Below are 21,813 nucleotides of genomic sequence, written 5' to 3' on the forward strand. Positions count from 1 at the left end.
TGCTGTGCACAACTGAAACCCATTAAAGTCACTGAGGTCATGATCAGTGCTAATCATCAAAACACAAATGGCAGAGAAACAGTTTGTGTATTATTACTACACACACTCTATACCCTAGGACAAACAGTAAACCTTATGTAAGTCTCCAAATCCATAACACTCACGTTGTTTTACAGCTTACACAAATACTACAATTATTATTATTATTTTAATACAATGATAACAGCTTTTAGAAAAGTAAAGCATGGTTTCTTTTTTGGTTTCCCAGAAAAAGCAGAGCACCAGAATTGGACCTTGGACCTCCATTTTATGCCACTGTAAGTGACTTCACTTGCAAGGTATCCCATTTTAGTTTCAGGTGAATCGCATGTTATTCCTCTTTCAACATTAAAGCCGTTCATATGTGGTGATGAGGTATTGTTGTACAATTATGAGGCAATAAGCCTCACTTCTCTGTTTGCCTTTTTTAAAACACTGAGAGTAGAATTAAAGCAGTTAACTCTACTGACATTTATTAAGTCATTTTCAGTTCACTTTTAATTTTTTAATTCTCTAACTGCTGCATCATTTCCCAAATCTGGGATCAAGTATTTCTCAGCTCGTCGTAAATGAACAAATAAAGTGGTGGTTATTTTCATGTGGGAGAATTTAGGAATCAGAGTAGAGCACAAAAGGGACAGCAAATGAAAAAGATGTCACTGTCAAGACTGAGAAGTGAGCTGGAAGCTGATGTGGACTCTTCAGTGATGATACAAGACAAGACCTTCAAAGCTCTCACAAAAGCCCTCTCCTCTCCGTTAGCGCACAGCTTTGAAATCCTTTGACTGTGTTTAATCCTATGATATGATCAGAAGAGTGAGACTCAGTTCCATGCCCTCCTAAAAAGCCAACTGAAGTGGACTGCGTCTCTGTAAAGCTGTGTGTATGTGTGACACCAGTAATTAGCCTTTGTGTAATTAGAACATGTCAGCCATCAGGGTAATGAATGCTCAGCTAGACAGTCAAAGGTCAACTAACACACACGCACAATACTGCATGAGCCGCTTTGGTTTATTTATTCTGCTAACTGTTCCATGCTTAAGTGCTGTAACTTTATTAAAACGCATATTTTCAAAAGACAATTACAAGTACTACTAACACAAAAAAACTGCCTCATCTGATTTATGTTACCTTCTCGCTAACTGTTATGAAGCACACAGGGCGCTTTCTCCGGAGTGCAATAACACACCCACATCTGAAGGCCCCCTCCAATGAAATGTGCATTATATTATAAGTTATTAATGGAGTCCCGCAGGGCAAAATTTAATTACATAGTAGTTTGTGGAGATATGCACTCGTATCTATCACCTCTGTGTTGTTTTGCGGAGCCAAGCTCTGTCCGGTGCTGCTGTTTTCATTTCTCTTAATGGTGCAACGAGGTACAATTGAACTATGTTCATAATTTCATCAGTACACCTCTGATGAGCTGTCTCTTGGCTATTCAGTGCTAGAAGGGGGGGGGGGCTCGATTACATGCACGGTTTCCAACTTTCATGCTTTAGGAGTGCGACACCTGCTTTCAGTCTTTGTCTCGCCTTCTCAAGCTGCTCAAACTAATCTCATTGCAAATAAAGCGAAGCCTCGGAGCGCATCCCTGGTGAAGAAAACTGCTACATGTTAAACAGAGGTTTCAGAGGGGGAAGACTGAAACAATTCAGCACCAACTGGTCTCCAGACTTCATAGAAAATGGTTACTCGAGGAGCACATTACCTTTGGAAAATGATTACAATTTCATGTCACTGACTCTTGCATCATTCACCTCATTTCACTGTTTTACTCCAAAATGTAAAAATGCAATGGACACCACATTAATGGGAGCTGGTGAATGATTTGTGTTTAGAAAATGTTAAAGATTTGTTTTTTGCTTGCAGATATATTTTTAATTTTAGTTTTGCCTGTGAATGCATCACATATCTGCAGGAGTCTAATCATTAGTTAGTGGCCATCCACACTGAGTCATGAGCTTCATCACAGCTGTCCAGATGTTTTTCATTTTACTTCATTTTTTTGTTGTTATCCAAAAAGAAAATAGAAGAAGAAACCTTACAGCAGTAAGACCTGGGGTCCCTGCATGCAATGTTTCTCCTGGAAGAAATTCATTATTAAGCATACATATATATGATGAAAAGATGTATCAAATGTAGAATTTTATTTATATATATATATATATATATATATATATATATATATATATATATATATATATATAAATTTACAAATTTATTAGACCATCACCCAACGTAACATTTATGTCACAGCTGCACTAAATTTACAGTTTAACTAATTACAAAAAACATATGTTTCTTTAATGGTTAACCCACCAGTATCTGCAGCCTCTTTAACCCAAATGTATCTATAAAGCTAAAATATAATTATTGTTGTTACCCATGAAGTTACTGTTAAAGCACTTATGTTTGTTTGTTTTGTTTTTTTACAGTTTTGCATCCCTGAACAGAAAAATTAGTCTTAATGCTTTTATGTTATGCTTGATTCATTTTTGACTTCTCAGTGTGCCGACTCAAATTTGGGTATAAAAACACAAATTCAGTTCAGTAACTGCTGCAAGTTTTGGTTTTAAATACATTTTTCCCAGAGTTCTAAAATATCTGTGTTGTGTGTGTTGTTGTTTTAATTTGAATAAGAGGTGCTCTAATAAATTTGTTAAGCACTGTATACTATATGTTTTTTTGTATTTATATTTTTTCTCATTTAAAAGTACTTTGAAAAGAGACTAAAAGAGATTCAGTATTTTTGTAATTGTAGCCATGTATAACCAATGAATTTGGTGTCTTTATGTGTTTTTGCCTACTTTTAACCATTGAGGTATTTCTTTTTTATTTATTTGAATGCTTTTTTACTTTAATTCATAGCAGGTGAATGACGAATTGGATGATTCAACTTTTAAATATTATAGTCGCTTTTGTTATTTGATTTGAAACATCCCATGGTCAAACCACAAGAGGTAAAAAATCTCTTTAAGCACAGATAAAGCATTGTTTTGCTTTGGTTTTTTGTTTTTCTTACTTAACAATTTTCATAAATCAGAGTTCTCATCTTACACATTGCAGCTCTTCTTCCTTTCTCACTGAATTACATTACTGTAATGAACCCCAATGTCTTTGTGATCATGTCTAATTTATTCCACACTCTTCTGGTGTAATGGGAACTGTTAGTGCAGGTGTCCTGTACAAATCCGCAATGAGCCAGTCCCATTGATCCATTATTGTCAAACAGCAGAACAACAGTGTAGATGTTGTGTGTGAAAGCAGCTCAAATGGTCAGCAATGGAAGCAGTTTCATGTCCCAGGACACGGCTTCATTTCTGCAGGGGTCGATAAATCGCTGGAGCTCCAGCAAGCTTCCGCACTTTGCTCACTTTGCTACTTATTGTACCATGCTTGTCTATAAATCTCCCCATTCTCCCTGAAAACCCACTGCTACAGTTTCATTTCCTGGGGAGGGGCAGTGTGTGCAATCAGCATGTGAATAGGAGGGTTTTTTTTCTTTTTTTTCTGCAGAGCTGGATTCACAGCGCTTACAGAGAAATTAGCACATGCAGTACAGTCAAATGGTATATAAGAAAAACAGAAACGCGCATGCAACATGATGACTGTGTACTAATAAGCGTGATGTTCAGTGGTGTAAAGGGGCACAAAATAAACACAGTTAGACAGACGAAGTGTGTTTTACTATTCCTTATATCCTAAATAACAATAGATAAGTTCATAAACTAATACATATGTCAACAGGCAGATTTTGTTACTTTTAGACAGATGCAAGAACTTCCTGCTTCCCTTTGTTCTGTGTTTATGCTAAACTAAGCTAGCTAGCTATATTCTTCAGATTTTTAATTATCATAGAATATACATCAATATTCTAATGCAGTTCTCAGGAAGCAGAGATGGAGATGTCATCACCAATTCCTTATTTAGAAAGCAACTATGCTGTTTAGACATTGTTACACACACCTCCTACCATCTTTGTTCACCTGCTCTGTCTCTTCTCTCTGTCGTTTCTCCCTATAGCTGACTGGCTAAAGGATCTACATCTGCATGTAAAGAGGGAGAATGTTGGACAAATTTTCACTGCAGTTTTTTTTCCAACCTTTTGTATCATGTCTGGAATTTAAGAGGAAACTTCAAAAAGAATGCCTCATTTTGCAGATTTTGACCCAAAACAAAGGGTTAAAAATGTTATAGTCTAGTTTTGGTCTCAGTTGCTTCTTCATTTAGCATATCTCGCAATTTTTCTGTAAGTCTTCTTTCAGGGAAGCTCTTTCTTATCCTTTGAGCTATACTGTAAATGCTTATCCATGAGCATGTAGCAAATTTCAAACAATGATTACAGAGTCTGATTTTTATTTTTGTTTATTACACTGATTAATTAACTCAAGTCAAACTTGGGTTTTGGTGATCTGAAGAAAGACTTTGGGTAAATCTGATGAAATATTTGTGACTGCCTGGAGGGAAGCCATAAAACTTTCAGTTTTCAAACTTCTGATATGATTAACCAAGATAAATAAATCTTTAAAAAAATTATCAAACCAGGGCTTCTTGGCTTGTTAGGCAAATGTGCAAACCACCATGAAGCCACTATAATATTTAAAAAGTAAACATTCACAAATGTAAATACATTGCATGTGACAATATCACACTGGAGGATCATTATATTATGTCAACTTCCTGATCAGATCAGTCTATGTGGTGATCTGAGGTGTCCCACACTCTATGACCTGATCCCTCAGAGGCCAGGAGATACTGTACACTCAAACAGCAGGGATCAGTGATGAATTAGGACACAAGCACAAGCGGGTTGAAGGTTACAGTAGGAGGATAGTGTGTGTGGGCGGTAGGGTGGCTGTCTGGAGGGGGCTTGGGGTGACAACAGGGCAGAGGATGATGCAGGCTTATACTGCAGATAAGCCGTAAGAAAGCCAAGGTCAACACGTTTGACACACAAAAAGATGAGAACATGAGGCTTAAAAAAAAAAAAAAGAGGATTTGTAGTTTTGTTACTGAAGAAGACAACGTCAATCATGAAGGCAAGCAGAATAAAATAGAAAATAAAATGGGACCAGTTAAGGTTTTAGTGCTAAAAATATGTTGTAGGAGAGGGTTAAAATAATGCATCATCACATTTTAAATTTTGTTCTTTGCTAAATTGTCTGTTATGTGTAGAATTTGTTCCTGTTTCATCATTTGAATCTATGAAAAATGCCACAGATAACCACAATGCTTTTTCATCAAGGTTCTTAAAGAGCTATTAGACAAAATTTGGCAAATCTCAGTGCTGTGTGCAGTGTGTCTGAATAAAGTGAACGAGTGAAGGACAAAAGAAGAAGTGGCAGACCTAAAAAGTATCTACAACAGACGAACAGTATGTGAACGCCATATTCTTAAAAATAGGAAAATGTCCAGTAAAGACCTGACACAGGGCCTGAGAGATACATCTAGCCCTTCAGTTGATCTGTCTGTGTGGAGGAGGTACACAGAGATACAACAGTGAGTGTCTACAGATGGAGGCTGTCATGGTTTGGGGCTGCATTTCAGCCAGTGGTGTTGGGTATACTGTCAAAATCAATGGAATAATGAATGTGGAAAAGTCCCATTAAAAATGTAAAACACATAAGAGCACTTAATGTCCTTCAAGTTGCATGGAGAACTATTCCTGGAGAGGAAATACAAGAACGGTTCCCTAACAGAGTTCAGGATATGCTGAAGAATAAAGGTGGTCATACCAAATTTAGATGTTCAGGCTTGTTAGAATGATACAAAGTCAGTAAATTCCATAAATGTTTAAATGTTCAATAAATCACTGCACCTATTTTCCATTTCCAAAATTTAAAGAAATGAGAGGTGACTATAGACAGAAATTACACCAAAGGAAAATCAGCAGGTTCCAGGAAATGTGTGAAATCCTGAGTGATTTTATCCTGAGTGCATTTCTGTGCAATTACGTGTCTGCATGGAGAAATAAAGCCTTAATGCCCGACTCTGGCTGGAATGCTGACACAGAAACAAAGACATGAACTACTGAGCTCTGATTACAGCGAACAGACAAGATCAATGCGCTTCAACAAAACATCAAAGTCATGCCTGTGGCAATGTTATCCAACACATTGAGGAACTTTCCAATTGGTCTACAGTTCAATGCATTGCCACAATGTGCTGTCTGTGAATGCACATTTAAGATTGTGGAGTTACCATCTGGACATCGAGCCCTCCAATCTGAGGAGCCTAAGCTGGAAAAGAGCTTTAAAATTGCTCTCTAAAAAAACCCCTCCATTCCACAATATTCTTCTCAATCCAATTTCTAAAACAACCTTTCATGCACTGCTTGTGTTTGTGTGTAGCGCAACTAATTCAATCCAAATATATCAAGTCAAAATCCAGTCAAATAATGAAAGGAACTTTGTCAGGATTTTTTTTCTTCTTAATGTCTTTTCTTAATATTGAGTCACCTATTACATTTTTTTTAAATGACAAAACTGATGAAATCCCTGTTTGTGCTGTACTTGAGGGGGAAAAGAAAATCAATGGTTTGCTACTCTGATAGTTCATTTTAATATTCACCTCGAACTCACCTGCGAAATGTAAATTTAAGTCACCACATCTACGGCTAGCATTTAGCATTAATTTTCTGCATTCTGGGATTTTCTTTTCTTTTTTTAATGTTAACTATTCGGCTTTAGAGGTGGCCTGAAGAGTTAGCTCTGAGGGAGTGAAAACAGTGTGCCACGATAAATCCTACCACACTTATCGATACAGCTTAAAAACCTGTAAAAATAAAAAGGTAAAAGCACATCACAAGTATGCGACTTGCTTTTGCTTGCACTCCTCACTGCTGAAGCTTGAAATGTTCTTGTGACTGTCATATTCAATAATTACTTTTCAAGTCATTATATTCTACAAATTTACCATGGATAAGAAATATATTCATATATACATACTTGCTTAAACTAAATATATGACACAATGCTAATAACAAAAACAAAGCGCTGACTTAGAATCGAGACTAAGAAATATTTCTAAAAAGCTTGAGGAGAAACAAAAAGACTTCTACTTGAGTGATAATTTATTTAACTGAAAAATAATAAAATAATAATATTAAAAACAATTAACTCTTTATTATCTTTGCAAAAGTTTAAAATTGTCATTTGCTTTTCTGAGAATAGATCACGTTAACATAACAAAATTTTAACAAGCATCTTAGCAGTACTTTTAATTTCCAGCCACTTATCAAGACAACACTTTGTATTATGCCATTCCTCTTCTGACACATTTCCCTTAGGATTTAGATGAGTGTACTCTTTAATATCAATATTCTTTTGTTCTGGCCAACAGTGAAATGTGACCCTACTTAATAAAGTCATTTTTTAGTCATTGTGATGAAGTTCTCATTTGTTTTGCTGGGGAGCAGACTAAGAGGTCAGTACTTACTTTTAGACCAAACAGCTCTGGGTTACTAAAGGCAAATACCTACTGCTTACCTTTCAAGCTTTTCTTTTCTGTCTGCTTTTACACTACAACTACAGTAAGACGTCTGAAGTGATATAATTCAGAGTATGCATCGATTCTTAATTTTATTCTCTTGTAATAGTTTTTTTCATCCTGTTCAGGTTCCCTCTGTATTTATCCACTGCCTGGTTGATACCTTGCAGTAAGTTAAGGGGGACTGTAGTGAATATTTTCATATTTCACTGAAACAAAAGTAAAGTTTAATAAAGCCTGGGTATTCAAAGTGCTGTTGTTAAATTTATATTAAAGTAGACTAAAGTCTGGATCAGTCACATCATGCCTACATCACCCAAAGTCACAGTTATGTTAAGAAAAGACATAGGGCAGAAGCTAAAATGTCTTTAAAAACATAGCTATAGAATCTACGATAGTCCCAGTTATAGCAGAGAAAAGAGGTACGACCTCCAAAACTATCTAGAACTGTGACTTTAGCATTGTGGCGGCTGATCAATCAGTTAAAGGGCAAACACTCCAAAAATAGTGAAACTCAAAAAACTGAAAAGTTACTAAAAGTAAAATAAGTTGAGAATAAAAAGTCCTGTGATTTACAATGAGGTCAAATGAGCATTGATTTTGACACCTCACAGCAAAATGGTCAGCATGCACAAGCAGTGAATTAGCCAGCAGTCAGCGGGTTATGTTGCCTTTATTAATGTCATGGGACCTGCTTTCTCTCTGTCACTCTCTCGCTCCCTGTTTCCTTCCCCTCCCTTCATTTCCTGGCACAGCTCCTAACGGCTGTGCTCCATCAACTCATTACTCAGACAGATAAAATGTCTTTTTATGTGTTGCCGGTGAGCCACCGAGCTCCAAGCAGATCAAGCAAATGACGAGAACTTAGGAGCCCATTCCAATAAATGGGGAGAACTCTCTCAACTTCGCCATTACTTGAGACTAAAAATGACTACTCTTGCATGGAATGAAGTATTCTGACTGCGAACGACACAGCGCTGTCTGAGTGACAGATGGGAATGTATTGTCAGTCATTTCTGTCCTGCATGATAATGTGGAGGTTGAATGCTGCTGCTAATTGCCTAAAATGTAAATTGAATTTCAAATGAGCAGCAGACGTTAATAGCTACATCCATTTTAAAATAGGCTGGTAAGAAAATGTGGAATCGTTCCAAATGGCTTCTTTGACGCTGATATTTGGAAGTGCTTCAGCTGTCTAAAAGACAAATGAGAGAGAAATGAGACTCATACCTGATGCCTTTGATTTGTGCAATGCTGTGGTGGGAGATCCTCGACAGAGCGGAGATTACCTGAAATAAACAAAGACATGAAACGTTAGAACAATTAAACTACAAATTTCTTTCATCTTTGCTCTTATGTTTGAAGACCTCTAATGAACTAAACATTCAGTTACAGTTACGGTAACCACAGATTACAGTAACTGACTCATGATGTCATCTTAAAAGGCTGTGATCACACTGAATACCAGAACACAACCAGTTTGTTGACTTGCCAGTAACCAGTTTTGTGTCCCTTAACCTTTGATTCCATGAAAATCAGCCATACGTCTCTGTGCTGCATGTAACAACTCTGTTACAACAAGCCTACTTAGTAATACGTTTCACTAAGTAGTAAACCATATTACTAAACACTGACTTATGGAGTGTCCTTGAGCACAACATATCTGAGATATGGGAACGTGTGGCCTACAGGCTCCTCGCTCCCTATTTTCCATAAGCATCTTCTCTTGAGCATTTGTAGAATGACTGTAACTCAGGGGCAGTGCAGGTCATCTGCTAACTGGAAGGTTGGGGTTTTGATCCCTGGCTTCTCCAGTCTACACACTGAAGTATCTTTAGACAAAATATTGAACCCCAAGTTTCTCTGTGATGTTCTCATCAGACTGTGAATGTGTAGGAATGCTAGATAGAAAATGGTAAAAGAGAAAGTGTTGGGTGATTGAGGCATGTTGTATAAAGCGCTTTGAGTATACAAGTAGAGTAGAAACGCACTATATAAGAACCAGTCCATTTACCATTTCAGTGGTGTCAGAGGAAAAGTTAGAACAGTGCTCCATATTTCAACTTTTGTTTTTGTGTTATGGCATTTTGTTGTGAAGCACTTTGAAATGTGCTTTACAGATAAAACTTTACTTATTTATTGAATTTAAACTATACCAGCTGGCTGTGAAATGCTTTGTTTTCATACCGCTACACCTTTACCCCCAATGTACAAGGCTGTGTCCACCACTTTCTGTAAAACACAAGCATCACACACATTTACGGCAATCTTTTTTTCTTGCAATACATTCTGATATGCTACTAAGAATTCACCATTAAGACATCTTCATTGCATCTCTGCATAATACTGTCGAAAGCAGTCTTCTAACACTAAAGCAGCTCCAGGCGGCTTCATTATACTGTGTTCCATTTTTGTTTCTTGTTATGCACCACGTAATTATTCTAATAACAAATCAGAATTGAAAGACTTTATGATTTATCATATAAGCGATTGATCGTTTGTGTCCATTTCGATGGATTTTAACAGACAGGCTCCAGAAAGAAAAGAAAAGAAAAAAATCAAAGGCAACAACAGAAAAAGAAAAGTAAAAGACACCAGAGGGGAAGAGCCACTCGCATTTACATCGTATATGCTGCAATTAAACAAAACACACTCCTTGCAGCTCCTCTGTTCTTTGAGGGTGATTATCGAACCTTACTTGAGCGTTTCTTAGCAACCCCTCTCATGCGTATGCAGCACCACACAGGACTGTGTGTAAACATAATGCAGGCCACCATGTTAATAGTAACATTCAAAGACATGCGGTGCAAAGCCTCAGCTAGGTGGCTGGCAGCTTTTTTTGTAAAGCCTCCATACTTTAGCTTTTTAGTTTTAAACGCTCAAATGTGTCTGTGCATGCATTTAAGTTGATTTGTTGCTGCTTATGAGTCACACGCAAGTGGGCTTACGCTAAGGACTGCAGATGGTGCGCTTGCAGGCCCTACAGAGGCTAGTTCAGGAAGATGAGGACCACCGCCCCAAAACACACGCACACACACAGACACACTCACACACAAAAAAAACACAACCCCCTGTCTCCTACGCCTCATTACCCACTCCTGGGTGTATTTCGGGTTGTAACACCGTGGCAATGCCAGATGTCTCCTCGACAGGGAGGACAAAATTGTTCCTTGGCAGGTGTGCCATCGACAGCGTCTCATCAAATTCCCTCTTCTCTAAACACACAATGTGGCACCTCAACGCCTTTAGTATTTAACATTCAACTTGAGCACATGTTAATGGCTGTTATGAAGCGAAGACCATCAATTTCGAGCTGTGGAGTGCTTGTGTTGAAGTGCTGTTGTCCACTCTCTCTATTCAAGGTGTTCTTGTCTTTAACATGATCAGTTACACGGAGTGCATATATGTCACATTCATTTACATCAAACCACTCTAGAGGGGGAATCCCTTTATTCAACCAGATAATAGGAGGTTATTTCTCTGAGCTGCTAAAGACCTGCGTAATGGAGTGTTTTGGTCGTGCTTAATGGTTTCAACACAGGGTCAGTCTAACATTATATACCTTCTTTACATATAGATTTGCAATTAAAGGAAATTAAAGGAAAGATACTGCAGTGTTAGGCCACCACATGCTGCCTGACCAGCTTCAATTCAAGTTGCTGTTGAATGTCTCCATCAGTCTGCTGACAGGCAGAAGCATTGTTTTAAAAGATCCCTAATTTAGTATTTTAATCATGATGGTGGAGATGTCTTGCTTCTTTGCTGAAATTTTCACATGGATATTCAGCTTGTTAGAGATCTGGCCATTGTCTTTTTACTCATCTATACGGTGTTTTGGTGATTTTGCCAAGGTTGCATAATCAGAAACGAGTTGTTATGACTGCAGGACGCAAAGGGCAAAGCTTCAATTATTATGGCTGATTATCACCGAAAAGCCTAAAAATGGCATTCAGGACAGCATTAGTTTGTTTACAGGATAAAAGCGATTACTGAGAACAACTATGGATTGAGTTTTCAGAGACAAAGATAACAGTATGCCTTCTATAGTGTGAAGGTCCCCTTTATGAAGAGACTAAGGGATTATATTTTTGTTTTAACTTGACACCTATTTGTTTACTGTAAATAGAGATGGAGGCAAAAAAGGAAAAAGAGACAGATAAAGATGTGGAAAGAAGCAAGGGAGTAGATAGAAAAGATTACTATGTGTCTTTGTTTCAGGTGTCTGTGTTTAGGGTATTTAAGAAATCACTGAGGATAAACCCATTGTGCTGCTTGGTGGCATTTTGCCCACTTGGCAAAGCTGCAGGAAGGGAACGCATCTGGCAAACTGCCCCATCATCATTATTGAGGGTTTTTTTTGTCTTATGAGCCTACATATTCTTTGTTGAAGGGTGAGAGACAGATGACAAAATTTAAAGACAGAGCAAAGACAAAAATGTAAAATGCGAATGAAACAAGAGGATGAACGGGTGTACGCGCTTGGCATTTAATAGCAATTAATATTTCATGCTGCCTGCCGTGATCAGCTGCACTCAGATCTGGCTAAACACAGGTGCCTCGAGCCAGGTTTGCCCAGGTTCAAAGGATAGCAGAGCCACTGGCTTCGAGCCAGAGAGGTCACAGCAGGGCCAGAGCCCGTGTGGCCTGAGGAGAGTGTGTGCCAGCACTGAGCATGCTAGTGTGACTTTCACACATCACATGGTAAAGTCTATTAATATTAAATCTCAAGTTTCCTCAACATGAGGAAGTTTGTTCTCTTTTCTTAGTTCATGTTGGCTTCACACATCATAATGCGAAAAATATGTTCTCAGTACTTGGAGCCATGGCAGCTCGTGACTCACGCAAGCTTTGGTAAGAAATGCTAATTTGCAATCTGTTTTCAGGGCAGCTGAAGGAATGAAAAACTGTTCGCATGTACTGCTTATAATGAGGATTACGCTTCTTATTAATCTATTTAACGTACAGTTATTGTTTCACTATTGATGTCAACACATCACAAAGCTGTAAGACTATAAAATGAATACAAGGGATACTGAAAGGATAACTTCAGGGGAGCATCCCTTTAATAGCTGGTCTTTTTAAAAAAAACCCTTTCTTTTTCTTCTTCTCCTTCCTTTTTTTTAAGAAACAGACTTGTTTTATCTCTTTTATAAGGTTACTGCTTCCAGCCTTTGCTCAAAGGTTGCTTGTCAGTCTCTCTTACTTTCTTCTCTTTGCCCATGTTTCTGTTTTCCATTCTACCTCTAATACACTCTCTTCAGCCGCTTCTGATCCTTTAGTTCAGTCAAAGCCTTTGAGTCCACGCACATTATTAATTCCCCTCTCATCTTGTACTCCCCGGGGGATCCTAACTCTACTGCTCGCTAGAGAATAAAGCCTCTTCTGCCCCTCTAGGAATATGGAAAATACAAGTCACACGATGGAGTAATATTGCAGGTTTTTAAAGCCCCGAAACCATGATCTCACCTTTAATCAGCACCCCCAACAAGCCTCTGGCATTCCCTAACCCATGGGTGACCCTTATTGTCAGACAAGATGAATGCAATTGAGGATGCACGTTAAGTCTCACAGCCTCAACTTGTGCTCACGGTTTTCTGCGCATGACCGAAATGTAACGTTTATAGCCTGTTTACTGCATAGGAAGGTGCATGTGTGTGTATGTGTGGAGGAGAGAGAAGGGAAGGATGGGGGAGAGGGGATAATGGTTGCATCTGTGGACCGACGGGGCGAAGCCAAGTGTTTGCAAACACACCGACCTTACATGTCTCCAGACTCGCCACATGTGGCCTGTGTCCCAGCTGGGCGCCAAGCGACACCGCATGCGACCACCCTGCAGCCAATCAAAAGACCTGCACAACACGGGTTCCCCCTGGCAACCGGGGCTCGACTAAATTTGCATGGTCATCAGTTACCGCACTGATCAAATCAAAACTGCAGCCATATGCTATTAACAGTGGGAGGGTGTGGCTGTGATTTGATTAAGATCTGAACACAAGAAGACAGTCCGTCACAAACACACGCACACCCCTTTGCCAATTATATTTAGATCTGATGAAGTTATGACATGATTATGTGTCTGTGAAAGTTCTGATTATACCTTCTGCTGCAAATCAGTGCAAGTATTGGAAGCTATCCAGCAAAGAGGAAGAATTAATTAAAAATTCAGGACATTACTTTTATTTTTCTCTTTTCTCTCACTGGGCTCCTGCTCAAACAGCTAACTCCCTAATAGTGTGATATATTTATGAAGGATTCACACTTTGATTGGACAGCATTGCTATGCTCATGCCAGTCTGCCTAAGTTGTAGGCAAAAACCAAAAGGGGCACAGAGTGGGAGAGCTGAGAACAGATGGCTGAGTGGGAACCCTGTGTGCCCATCAATAATAGACACACAAAGTAGGGAAAGCAGAGTCTGTGTGTGTGTGTGTGTGTGTGTGTCTCCATCCGACTGTCCCACTGCCACTGGGAGTTTCAGCATTTTACAAACCTCCTCTTATCCTCTGCCTCCCATCCTCTCCCCACCTCTGCCTTTGCCTTTTTGTTCTCTTTTACATTTTCTACACAATTCACAGAAAATTCTCCTGAAAAGTAGGGCTGCCACGATTAGTCGACTAGTCACGATTACGTCGACTATCAAAATCGCCGACGACTAATTTAATAGTCGACACGTCGTTTGACGCTTTGTAAGATCCCAAAAGACGCAGGATGAAGTAGTAGGATTTAAGAGTGTAATAACGGACTGAAACAGAAGATGGCAGCACTGCATGTACAAGGATGCCAGCTGCCGTTAAACCCCGAAGAAGAAGAAGCTGTGTCCCAGAATTCATAGCGCAGCCCAGCGCAGTTTCCAACAATGGCGGCAGCTAGTTAGTTTTAATATTACTCTTATTATTCTTTCTGGGTCACAAAATAAACGTTTAACATATTTTCAGGCGAGAATGTAGCTGTGTAAACCTCAAATATCTGCTCAGTTTATCAAGACACCACATATTTTCAAAAGCGCTCCGACTGTTACCCACTAGCTCGATAGCGAGCCGGGGGCGAGGCTAACTAGAGCCGTGAGAACACCGGACTCCCAGCAAATCGTCTTCAAACCCACCACCGTCTTTCGCTACTCAGATTAAACATATATAAGTCACTTAGATAACTTAAAAATGTTATTGTTTGGCTTTTTTAGTATTTTATTTGTTCCTGAGTAAATCTGTTTGGCTGAGATTAAAGTTGAAAAGAGATTAAAGATGCTCGAGAATATACTCCGGTGTCCTGTTATATTTTAGATAGCAAGGAGTTTATTAAACTCCACTGAAACAATCTGCAAATTTCATTTAAATTTGATAAACTATCATCTTGTCTTTATTTTTAGTTAGCACATACCTTAAACGCTTAAAGCTGTAAGCTAATGATAGTTATATAAGAGCAGATGCTGCTAGTGCAATAAGCTGTACGCTGTATGTCCAATGGATGATGATCTGATTAGTCGACTAATCGCAAAAATAATCGGTGACTAGTCGACTATCAAAATAATCGTTTGTGGCAGCCCTACTGAAAAGCTTCCGTCACGTATCCCATATATGAGCGATAAACACCAGTGTGCAGCGTACACACACATAACTTAAAGGCCCAAAAGAGTTGATTACTTTTTTTATTGCATAAAGGCTCTGTGTACACAGGACAATAAAAAAGGCGATAAAGAAGAAATAAGTTTACTTCAAGTCAAACATCCAAAACTACAACTGAAACAAACTATATAAATAGAAATACTATGGAGGAGGAAAGGGCATTAAACCAGTTATAAATCAAGCTGAGCCCAACAATATTGGGTAACAGCCTAATTAAGCAGGCTAGAAAGTAAACACTTATTCTCAGCTAACAGAAGTGCACTGATGGCAATAGTCTGCTACAATCCATACTCTTAGGCAGAAGAAAGCAATACAAGTTATCTAAATATTTAAATGAAACAAGAATTCAGAAACACATCAACGATATTTCTGTATATCAAGAGTATTAAGAATGCCTGTACACATGCTTTTTCGCACAATTACCATTCAGCCAACCATGTTAAAGCGGCGCAACACATTCAGTCAATACAAGTTGGAAGCTTCAATTAATTTCCATACCAAACATTAGAATGATGGAAAACATGATCTGACAGTGGAATGTTTGTTGGTGCAAGATTACCTGGTTCATCGCGCATTCCTGAGAATGCTGAGAGATACTGTATCTCTCAGCATTTTTCACATATAAAGAGTAAACTCTATAAACAGTTAATGATGTGAAAAGCAACAACAAAATATAACCAACCGTTCTCTGGCCGAAAGTACCTTGTCAATAAGAGGTAAGATAATTGCGAGACTGGATGGTGCTGATAGAGTACCTCAGTTAACCACTCTGTGCAACTCTGCTAAGTAGATAAACATCCCAGAACGCACATAATGTCCAACATTGAAACAGATGGTTGATAAGAGTTGGAGACCATGTCGTGTTCCACTCCTGTCAGCCAAGAATACAAATTTGAGGCTGCAGTGGTCAAAGGCTCACCAATGGTGCGTGAAATGTTTTCTTGGCAGTCTTTGGACCTGTTAATACCAATCAATCATAGTTTAAATGCCACAGCCGTTCTATGTATGCTTGCTAACCATGTGTATGGACATGATTTACAATCTTTTCATGTTTACGTCCAGCTTGACATCAGATAATTTCACAAAGCAAGAGTCATCTTAAAAATCGTACATAAAAATGACAATGAGTGTACTTCAGTATTCTGCCCAAACTCCAGATCTACAGCCAATAGAATAGCTTTGGGAGGTGGTAGAACAAGATACTGGGGGTGTGAATGTGCGGCTGATAAATCTGCAGAAATTATGAAGTTAAACAATCAAGTCAACATGAACCAGGATCACAAAGATTTATATTCATTGTATTTTTTGTAAAACTATTAAAAACAATAGTAACTGAGGTAGTTTTGAGGGCATGCTTGTACAAAATATAAAATGTTGGCTCTGTTTATATTAAATCCTTACTTCTACTTTCACCATTCTCCAGACCCACGAATCATGGGCTGTATTTGACCAGCATTGTCTTTCTATTCAAGGGACATCATGACTCACTGTGATCAGTCTCAAGCATCACGCTAGAAATTACTGAATGCCATCGGGAGCTAGGCCTGTGTAAATCCTGATTGCAGACAGATTGGCACTTGCCACACTGCACTAAATCCCCTCAATGTGGACCTTCCAGCTGCTTGATTACAGGGGATTTTACTGGGTATGTCTGTGCAAGAAAAGCCTCTGGCTTGGCCTGCGGGTCTGAAAGAGTGCTGCTGCTGACCCTAAGGACCCCAAGCACTATGGATGCCAGACAAAATGGCTCTAAGCTTTTTTCAGGGTAGTTAGCCCACACATGAAATGCACATCCATTCCTACCTATCCCACTGACTGAACTTAATATAACACAGGTAATTCTGAAGGTTTTTTTGTCTATTTTGAAATGCATATCCTACCACCACCAATGAACTATTGATGTAAAAATGTACCAACAAATCAATTTTAGAGCTTATTTAGGTTTAAGGACCTCGAACATCGATTCGATCTGAACCTGCGCTGCTTGAAGGGAAAAGGGCAACAGTGGCTAACATGTGCAAATTATACTCAATAGATCGTTTTGGCCTGGTCAACACCTGCCGATGTGCTGCAGCCATGTCCATGACCTGTCCCATTTCACACTATATCACCAGACATGTGCCTGCTCGCTTGTGCGTGACTATGCCTGTTTTGTGTATGCTGTACATGTGTGTATCAGCACACACACATTCAAGATGTGTACACATTTTCCTCCTTTTCCCCCCCTCTTTCTTTCACACACAGTAATAGAAACAGCTCAATGCTGCACCAGCTTGTAAATAATGCAATATTAGTGAACAAGAGCAGAGAGAGGGGCTTAATGGAAACTTATCCAGAAACTGAAAATGACAAAAACAAAATAAAATTAAAAAAAGACCCAGAAGAAACTAATTTATTGTTGTTGTGGGGCTGATATGCTTCACAGCTAAAAGAACAGAGGACTTGGGCACAATTATTTTTAATAAATTCAGCTCTGTTCAGTTCAATTTTAATAATACCAGAACAACATATAATCACAACAACACTCAGGGAACCTGAAAACAAGTCCAGAATTGTGTTAAACATTTACAATAAAGTGGACATAAGTGTTAACATGCTAAAATGTCTTTATCTGAGTTTATATAAAGTAAGTAAACCACAGAGGCCAAACCACCAAAACAAATCATATAAAAAAGGTAAATGGACTGGTACTTATAAGTAAAGTGGTTTCTTACTACAAGCCTCGTCCACCCATGCACACGTACATCCATCAAAGCTTTTCAGTGCCTGAGCACTTATAACCTGACATTCACACGTTGTTTTATTGGGGGCAACTGGGGGTTTAGTACTGTGCCCACAAGCATGCAGGTTGAAGGAGCCAAGGATAAAATTGCCAACTTTCTTATTAGTAGATGGCCCACTCTGTCTCCTTACCCACATTTACAGGAGACACTATGGATTGATGGTCTCTGAGTGCAGCATTTCTTTTCACCTTAGACCAACTTAAAAGGTTTAGTTTAAAAAGAAAAAAAAAACAAAAAACAGAAAGGCCGCCTAAATGACTTTGCATTACTGCTGTATAAATCTGCACTTAACCTGCGTGCTCCAAGAAGCATAGCAACACTGATCATACAACAATAGCAGAAAAGGTGCCTCTGCACTCACCAGAAAGCACTCAATCAGGACTAATATTCTTGCAGCTTACTTGTTGCAAAGCCAGACCATTCATAATAAATGAGGAGGGAACGTGTTTTAGAGTATCACAGCAGTGTTTTAGCTTAAGCTTGAGCAAGAAGGTATGGGGGTTTTGGGAATGAGTGTGTGGCGAGAAGAACTTGAAGACATTTTGGTGATTCTGCAGAAAGACCCAAACAACAAGCATTCGACTGAACATCCCAGCAGAGCAGGCTCAAAAATGCCTTGCTATGTTAACAGATGGAAGTTGAGATGTGATCAGTAGGTGCAACTACGTCAGTGGCAGTCTATGGTAGCCATGAGAGGTCAAATGTACTGCAGCTTAAGAAATCACTAGCAAATAGAAAACTGCTGCAGAAGCATACAAAACACAAAAGAAGCTGAATAAAAATCAATGGAAATAGAAAAAAAACCCTCACAACCCTGATGGTCCTGTTTTAAGCCTGCCCCATTGCAGTCGTTCACATTTTTTTGATTTCTGTCACTTCCCCAGCTGGTCCATCAGGTTATTGGGACACCAGAAACATTTCTGTTGTGTTTTGTGAGATTTTGTTGTTGTTTTTTTCTACTTCTCTTGCATTTTATTCAACTTCTGTTGTAATGCTTGCTTTTGCAGTATTTTTCAGTTTGCTGGTTTTTTTTAAAGTTGCATTTCGTTTGACATCTCAGGGCCACTGTAGCACAGCAGCCTCTCAGAGTAGGACTGTACACACTGCCACTAGTGGGTAGGTGAAAATAAAAGACAATGCCTTAACAAAGTCAGGAAAAAAAAATCATCTCTATTTATAGAGATTCTCTTTATCTGATTTATTGTTGTTAGTTTTTTTACATAAAAAGATTCATTCTAAAAAAAATGTCACTTTATGAGTATCATAAGGAATATGTGAGGATGTCAGTGACATTAATCCTTCATAAATCCTTGCCCAAGAGTTGTGTGATCTATCTCCAAAGATGTCAAACCAGTTTTTTTAAAGATTTGTTGCATGAAAATTTACTGAAAGGTTAATCTAACGCTTTGGTGGATGAATGATAAAGTAAAATATGTGACTGTATAAAGCCTCGGTCACTTGTTGCCCAAAGGGTTCAATTAAAGAGGTGAGTAAAAAAACAAAACAAAACAAAAAACAAAACAAAACAGTGTATCACCTCTCAGAGCATGAAGGCAACAAAACAACAAGTCTGCCCTCAACAAATTATGGATGACACCTACTTTTACACTTGTTTGACTAAAACAGCTCTTTGGGACATGCTGTCAAAACAACACATATTGAGAGCGAGTGATGTAGAACAACCTTCCCCCTGCTGAGAAATACTTGAGTCAAACTCAGCTGACGCTTCTGATGATCTCAAAATGAAGTAAAAAGCAACTGTGACTGAATGTGAGAAAAATGATTTTAAAAAAACATCTCTGAGGCAGATTTGAAGATTTTACACATGGTAGGTTATCAGTGGATCAACCTTTGCCTTGCCTGCAGCTCATCTTCGAGACAGAAATAATTTGGCATTTATTATCAACAGCTAACACAACAAACAAAATCTTCTTCTCGTGGTCTTCTCGCATACTGCTGAGGAAAACTCCCACCCCTCCTTTAAGTGCTGAAAGGACTCAGTTAACACAAAAATTGAACAGGAAATGAGAAAATGTGTATGTGAGTGTAGCTGAGGATAATGTGCCTGCTCTGGCTGGCCCGCTTCTTTTTTTTGTCTTCCTAAAAAAATGTGTCTGACATTTGCATGCTAGAGTGACTAAACCCCCTGCTGCGATGGAAATTTCCCATGTGTTATGTCATGTTTCGACTACTTTCATCAGCTGTTTGTAGGCTATGAACTGTCCAACCCACTAGGTCGTCAATGACATTTTAATCAGGGGGTACGTGCATTTGGGGCACTCTGTGACAGAATGTGTCATTAAGAATAATGTCTTAATGTCTCACAAACAGCTGCGGGAAAGATGTTGAGATGCAATAGAGTGCAATGAAGTAAAGTGTGTTAAATCACAGGCACAATTTAAGCAACTACGATTTAAGATGTTCTACTATTTAAAATGAGTGATATTATCATACTGCTTGAGAGACATGTATTTAATTAAATTATATCCACTGTTCAAATTTAACTATTGCTGCAAGTTTATTTTGTTAGTGATTATTGGCTTTATACTTTGCATAGCTGGAAGTACAATGGCTCCTGAAGAGGAGGCAGACTCTGTTTTGGGGTCATCTTGAAGAAAGCTGGGCCCAAAACGTAATTATTTGTCTTGGAGAGAGCGTATGACCCAAACTACAACTATTATTGCATACTCTATGATATACACACATCTACGCTATTTGCTAGAAAATGGATGTAAAGTTTGCATTATGTCTGTGACTGTCTGAAGCTCCTGATGTTGCAATTTTTATTATTTTTTTTTTTTTCTGCTTGTCAGATCTATAATCTGTTTAGTCTGCTGGCTGTTTGCAGAGCATTTCCAGTCAAGATGCCATACAACACTGTCTGGCTCACAACTCAACAGCAAACAGCTGCTGCCTTCAGCAAATCCATTGGTTATTACACAACCTTTCCTCCTTTTTTTTCAGCTGCAGTGGAATAACAATGCAAGAGAATTGTGCTCCATGCAAGTGTAAAATAACCTAAGAACATACTAAAAATTTTAAAGAAAAACAAATACTGCTAAATCAAATAATAGGACACTGACATGTGAAGGGGGGGGGGGGGGATCTATCTCCTGTTGGTCTTTTACTGTAAACATTTCATTTTTAAAATCATCTTGTAAAGCTGAAGTCATTTTGACATGTAAACAGCATTTTCAGTTTTAGTCGCTCTACACGCACATCGGAGTTGATCCCTGACACAGAAGCAGCGTGTAGTGACACAAGGGTTTAGGGCTTTAGAGCAGGATGTGGTGATAAGGGCAGACTGGGGATCACTGGAGGAAAAGGGATTTCCCATGATGTGATGGAGCTGGGCTGATGGGTTAATACTTCCACACGGGCCTTATCAAACACAGACACCTCAGTACATGTGCGTGTACGTATGCCCGTGTGCATGTGTGTGCGTGTAAATGTGTAAGCAAGACTAAAGGACATGATGGTCCAGTAGGTTTCGGTTTGACACAGAGTACTGAGAGAATGAATGGGATTAAACCAACAAGCGTAATCCAGCTGGCCTGTGGGATGGAGGTCTGCCCACTACCCTCTGCTGGAGGAGATAAGAAAGCTGGGGGAAGGCGGGGCATGGGCAAAACCCCCACATTATGCAAACATCTGAACTTACTGCAAAACAGAATTGATTTCATAGTCAAGTGTTTTGTTTGTATTGTGAATACTTGATGAGGGCAAGATGCTCATGGTTGCTTTTGTATATGTTAAATGGTGACTCCAGTGTTTGTGGAATAAAAGGTCCCTGCATCTTTAATCTTTGTGGAAGTGCATTGCTACATGACTGGAATACCCCTTTAAAAAACTATATATGTGAAAAAAAATCTCAAAAAAA

The 21,813-nt window shown here is 38.8% G+C and overlaps 1 protein-coding gene across 11 annotated transcripts in view; it reads right to left on the minus strand.

Moving 5' to 3' along the window:
- Positions 1-21,813, minus strand: part of vav2 (vav guanine nucleotide exchange factor 2) — a 202,474-nt gene that overhangs the window by 53,229 nt on the left and 127,432 nt on the right. For all 11 annotated transcript variants that reach the window (XM_085279103.1, XM_085279102.1, XM_085279094.1 and 8 more), the window contains exon 3: positions 8,761-8,819. In XM_085279103.1, coding sequence (XP_085135229.1) covers positions 8,761-8,819 — 59 coding nt within the window. The remainder of the gene's footprint in view (positions 1-8,760; positions 8,820-21,813) is intronic.

The sequence above is a fragment of the Mchenga conophoros genome, linkage group LG7 (assembly GCF_057382185.1).
Source record: "Mchenga conophoros isolate Kocher_MC1m ecotype Shallow Benthic linkage group LG7, M_conophoros_male_GT1.1, whole genome shotgun sequence".
Classification (NCBI taxonomy): domain Eukaryota; kingdom Metazoa; phylum Chordata; class Actinopteri; order Cichliformes; family Cichlidae; genus Mchenga; species Mchenga conophoros.